Source organism: Lagopus muta, chromosome 1 (assembly GCF_023343835.1).
Source record: "Lagopus muta isolate bLagMut1 chromosome 1, bLagMut1 primary, whole genome shotgun sequence".
NCBI classification, from domain to species: Eukaryota; Metazoa; Chordata; class Aves; order Galliformes; family Phasianidae; genus Lagopus; species Lagopus muta.
The window spans coordinates 123,168,168-123,174,055 of NC_064433.1; the positions used below are offsets into that span (position 1 = coordinate 123,168,168).

The window sequence follows — 5,888 nt, forward strand, 5'->3', positions numbered from 1 at the left end:
AAATACAGAGATGTAAAACAATTAAACCATGAACCAATGAATGATTTTCATGAACACCAGACCACAAAAGTTTGGTCTGATGTTCAAGATGCTAACTATTCTATGAGGATAAAACAAGAGCAATAATTTAGGTCAGCTATTAAATCTGTTCAAGAATTTTGCAATGCATAAGTGGGCTATCAATTACTTCTGGAAATGACAGGAATGGCTAAAGAATTTTCTTCAGAGAAGAATGAAGAGGTGGTACTGAGCCTCACAGAATAATTCTGTCAACAACCTGAGTTATAGCAAATGTAGGATACTGTGTTAAGTCAAATATACATTTATGTTGCAGATACTGTCAGTGAAGAAGTAAAATTAACAGGTGTAACAAGACAAGTTAGGATTTATTTTTTAAGCAAATATAGTACACAGATTTTTTTTTTTATTTTTTTTTTGAAGTGTCCAGTCGTGATCTGCAAAGATCCAGGATTGCACACAAGTTTGCTCAAATGAGAAGGGTTAATCTGCGCATTAAATTGGCTTATACTCTCAAAGTAGTATTTTAGGGCAGGGCTCTCCTCCGGGAGACTGTTCCTGACCTCATTCAATCAATGTTCAATTTATTCACTTTCCTGAATCTTTGCCCTCTTTGGATAGTCTGTGACAAGTGCTGCGCTGCAGGAATTCCTGTTTTCCAGCAAACTGGCTTGCTCTGCAGGTTTGTAGTCCATTGTTACAATTGCTGATTGGGTAAAATGAATTTCCTACGTCTTCTCTAGCACAGCTTGCAACGCAACAGAAGCAGAGGTAAAAGAATGCACTAGAATACCAGAGCTCCACTTAAACACCAACGGAGTCAGGCTGTTGGCACCAATAAGAAATTTTGTATTTAACAAATCTGTAAATATTTAAAAACCAAAGTTAGTCAGTTTTATATATAAACTCACCCACTTATTCTGCCTGCCATTCCAACTGGCCTTCTGCTTTCACGGAGTCTGAAATTAAAAAAAAATAAACTGAGAATTGTCCAAAGATAATCCAAACACAGATTTGTAGGAATGAATCTCGGCTATCCTACAACACACGTGCCAATCACTGCTTTTAAACAAAAACTAGGGCTTCTTATTTTACCAGATGCAAAGCGAAGTTACAGCTCTCTACTCACTCTCCAGAAATAACAACTGGCCTCAAATACATCCTTTCATTTTTGTTGACGTTATTTTTACTGGTTGACCTTCTGCCGAACTGCAAAACTGGAGAGATACAGACACTGCAACAAGCTGAAACGTAAGGAGCGTCCTGCTGAATGGGAAGGTGAAACTGAATCTGGCTGCCTAACGCTAACCTTTGAAGCCATGAAAACAAAATCAATTCAAGCAATCTTGAAGAAAAGGTCTCTGTAAAACATTTTCCCTTCTTCTTGACAGGAGGAAGGTAGAAAATCTCAGATTCCGGTCAAAGTCTATTCACTACAAAAGCCTATTCTCTCACATTTAAATTAGAGAATACTCTTGCCCAAACATCAAGTCACAGCCTTTTATTCCTTTCAAGCAGTTACACAACACAGAGCTCGCAAGGAGCTGTGTGTGGGCGAGGGGAAACCCATAGGTCACCTGGCGTTTCCCTGCTGCTGCTGTGCCAGTAACAAGCTCAACCTTTTTCCCAGGTCTACATTTAACAGCTGTTCAGACAATTGTTTCAGTTAAGGACTTGTTTAAAAGAAGTTATAAAATACCCTGTGCTACCAATTAAAAACTGCTCTAACAATGGAGAAGTAGTTGAACCCACAATGAACAGCGGCTACACAGGTTTTACTTTTACTTTCCATTATGGGACTATAGCACTGTAGTTTTTACATTCAAGCCGATCTTTAAGCCAAATGTTATTTTATAAAGAAGGTAGCTAAAATAAACAAGCTTGATTCTAATTCACATAGCTTCCAGCATCTTCTCTAGATGCAAATAAAGTCAATGACAACACTGAAATTAATTGGAAAATTTCCACAAAATCAAAGGAGATGGAGAATATCTGGTGCCCAGCAGCAACAGCCTGGAGCTCTGCACTGACAGAACAGCTACTGTGAGAGTTATGGTCTAGTTAACATTATGAACTGAAGATCCCGTACAGGACAAGATGAAATACAAGAGGTGTTTTCCATCTGGTGCTCACAGTATCAGTAGTAAAATAAAAACTGAGCTGCTGTTCTCAAGAATGGAGACATCTAAACAAAGATAACAGAACAAGTTACGTAATCTGGAATACCAAACACAGACAGCACCAAGGCCATACGGCTGGCATTGGGATCTATTACAGCATTCATTAAATGGTGTTAGTTTCCATTCCTTTCCCTGCAGGTTGGCCCAAGATGTTGCTAGGTAGAGAAGTGAAGAGTTGGTGCAATGCACTGAACACTTGAGGATATCCTGGAAAACACTGTCCCTTTCCAGATCAGACTATTTTAACCACTGCTGAGTATCCTACGGTATCTGTTGAGCAAAATCCTTTCGGATGGCAAAAATCCTTCCTATGGGCCTAAAAAAACAGTTTAGAAATAAATATGAATAATCTAACAGAATCCTTCAACCATTATTCAACTGGCATGAAACTCCAACATTCTACTCCAGTGTATGCCACACAGTGGATTTGACAGATTCCAGCCCCTAGTATTCTGAAAAAAAATCGAAAGCTGCAGTACAACCCCAAATATGGATAGGCAGCACTCTTATACCACTGGCACTTGCTGCCACCACTCAAGTAGTGGAAACAGCATATTTGCCTGTGTATGTTTGGGGTTATGCCAATTCAGTGACACTTGATGCTTGTAATAAAAGCAAATCCTTGACAAAAACAAAATCCCCCCTGCTTCCCCTAATCACACACATTCCACAAAACAGGCCAGAACTTGTGGACTAAACCTACAGAGGCTGGAACTAAATTACATCTCCAAATCATGGTAAATTTGCAAGCTGTGGCCTATCAAATTGAAGTCCCTCTTCACTGACACCCATGTTTCTGGCCTCCCACGCAGTTTGCAGCTATCACATGCTCCCACAGTAACAGGCCTCTACTCTTTGTCTTAGGTACAATTTTATTGCTGAGAAAGCTTTTTTTTTTTTAAAGACAATTCAAAAAAAAAAAAAAAAAAAAAAAAAAAAAGGGAACTTTTCTTCTGATGTCCTAAGAAAAACACGATTACATCCCAGGGGAGAGATGACTGTGATTTCCAATTCCTGAGGGGCAGAGCGACAGATATTACAGCTATCTGCTGTCAGTCCCTTTCTCCACAGCGCCCACCCTTCCCAGCAGACACAGTCCAACATCTCACAGGCCCAAGCCAAAGCCTTCCATGGGCACAGGGATGGGGAGCAGCTGCCCCAGCTCCTGTCGCCCCTTCTCTGCCCTTCCGAAGGGCACCACAGGGGCCACGGAACCACCCCGCTGCCGGCTCTCACACCTGGCTCTTCTCCTCCTTCTTGGGGCTCTGGGATGAGGACGATGATGAAGGCGGTGGCTGTGCCGGTGGCGCGGTCTGCGGCTCGCTCTCGAAACGATTGTGCCTGCTGAGGAGCGACTTGAGCGGGGCCATCCACTTCATCCACAGGTCCAAGTCGACGTCGCCCCACGGCAGGTTGGGGTCCTTGGCCGCCCGCCGCCGGAAGTCCTCGTCGTAGTTCATCCACGAGGTGCCCCCGTAGGTGGCGTGCAGCTTACGGATGGTGTCCAGGTACTTGAACATGGCCCCGCAGCGCGCCGGGTGCTTCTCGCACACCACGCTGGCGTACACCAGAAAGGCCGACACCCACTGGTCCAGCGTGTCCCCCGGGTGCGGGCCGTGCTCGGGGGTCAGCTCTGTGTGGAGCAAGGAAAAGAGGTCAATGAACTCCCCCCGCCAGATGCGCTCCTTGGTGGCCTTGGCCAGCTGGTAGCCCAAGGGCCGCCGCAGCCCCACGTAGGGGGTGGCCGCCGCTTCCGCCGTGGGGGGCGCGGGCGCGGGCGCCGCAGCTGGCGCCGCTGCCGCCGCCGCCTCTCCCTGCCCCGCCGCCGCGGCCGACGCCGACACCGCCGCCGACGCCGCCGGGTCCCCGGCCGCGCTGTTCGCCACCGCCGCCGCCGCCGCCGCCTCGGCGCAGGGGCTGGCCGCTGCCGCCGCCGCCCCCAGCGCGGCCTGCCGCTCCAACCAGCGCGGGTTCACGTAGACGGTCCGCAGGCGCGGCGCGGCCCCGGCCGCCGCCGCCGCCGCCGCAGCCCGCGCCGCTCCCTCGGCGCCCGGCTGCAGGCGCAGCACGGCCAGGGCGGCGGGCGCGCAGGCGGGCAGGTCGCTGCCGTCCCGCCGCGGGGCCGGCTGGGCCGCCGCCGGCACCTGGAGCAGCGCGGGCGCCGCCCAGGGCGGGGAGCCGCCCCTAGGCCCGGCCGCCGCCGCCAGCGCCTCTAGGCCCGGGAGGCCGAGCCGCGAGCCGGGCGCCACGGCGCCGAGCACCCATCGGGTCTCGGCCACCGCGCTGCGGTCCCGGGGGCTCCGAGACCTCCCCTCCTCCCGACGCCCGGCGAGCGCCGTCCCCAACGTCAGGGGGGCCGCGGTTCCGGCCCGGCGCCGACGGCGGCTCCGCCGCCTCCCACGTGGCATCGGCGCGGCGGCTCCGGGCAGCGCGCGCGGCGGGGGGCGGGGGCTGCGGGCCGCGGGCGGCGCGGGGCGGGGCGGCGCGGGGCGGGGCGGGGCCGGGGCCGGGGCCGAGGCCGAGGCCTGGGCGTGGGCCGCGGCCGCCCGGACGCTTCTTCCGTCCGCGCCTTCGCCGGCAGCGAACTCGGTGGGGCTCCTCGCGGTGCGGCCCGCGCCTCATCGCCAACCCGGCGTAGGCCCCGGCCTGCGCTGCCGGCCGCAACGCGGCATCACGCGGACCGGCAGCTCCGGTGTAGCTCTCCTGCCGACATCGGCAGTCAGATCCCTGTCGAACGGCCGAGAGGCGTTACGGCTGTCTGGGACGTATGTCCAGAGCCCTTGTCCTGGGCGTTTGTAGCGGGTTTATGTTATGCGGCGTTTAGGTGATGGCTGCGCGGAAAATCACAGAGAACTCGTGGAGTGTGTAACTGTGTAGATAGTTTGTAGGACACTCCAAAATAATGCCTCTTATTTATTACCATGGAAACCACAACTGATACAAAGAGCACAATATCGCTGTTTCCTAGAGCAACCTCAATGCTACAAAGCACTAGTTTTCATCCCAGTCACCACCATTAGCTATGCATTTTCCCCAGCAAAGAACAGGAGCATGCATGCCACTCTCTCTTTACTGGAGCTGACTTACTGTTGCCACTGCTGCCACCCCTCACTGTGCTCGCACACAACGTTTGGGCTCCACAAATGAACAGCAAGTGTCAATGAGTGTCAACTGGGTCCCATTTTTTCTGCTTGGAGGAATTCAATTCCACATCTTAGCTGATCCAGTGGTTGGCAAACCTGCCCATTGCAGGCAGGTTGGAACTGGATGATCTTTAAGGTCCTCTGCAATCTAACCCATTCTATCATTCTATGATTTATCTGCACTTCCATATCAGACTGCTCCTCTGTCACACAGCAGCAAAATGTAATGGGATATCGATGGGAAGGGTCAGCCTCTACAGTCATGCCACCAACATCCGCCTCTGATATTGTGGGCCACTGTGGTAAAAGCAGAGGCATTACGTTTGGAGCAGCCCCTGTTGTTATCCTATAGCAACTGTGGGGGTAACCACAGGCCATGCCTCCTCCAGGCCTAAACTACTGCTGCCCTGTGGGTTCTTCATGGCCACATGGGGAGATCTGCTCCACGCAGTGCCTGTGGGCTGCAGGGGGACAGCCTGCTCCTCCACGGGCCTCTCCTGGGCTGCAGGGAGCTGCTGCTCTGTGCCTGGAGCACCTCCTGCTCTCC

The 5,888-nt window shown here is 51.8% G+C and overlaps 1 protein-coding gene across 1 annotated transcript; it reads right to left on the reverse strand.

The window, feature by feature from the left end:
- Window positions 1-408: 408 nt before the first annotated feature.
- LOC125698164 (uncharacterized) lies at window positions 409-4,606 on the reverse strand. The gene is made up of 3 exons (XM_048956164.1): window positions 3,437-4,606; window positions 930-977; window positions 409-843 (listed from the first exon to the last, which is right to left on the reverse strand). The coding sequence occupies exons 1-2, from the start codon at window positions 4,604-4,606 to the stop codon at window positions 969-971; spliced, it is 1,179 nt and encodes a 392-aa protein (XP_048812121.1). The 3' UTR covers window positions 409-843; window positions 930-968.
- Between the last annotated feature and the right edge of the window lie 1,282 nt (window positions 4,607-5,888).

Bases quoted from the DNA above. Each gene is read 5' to 3' on its own strand.
- LOC125698164 (XM_048956164.1), bottom strand. From the start codon at position 4,606: ATGCCACGTGGGAGGCGGCGGAGCCGCCGTCGGCGCCGGGCCGGAACC.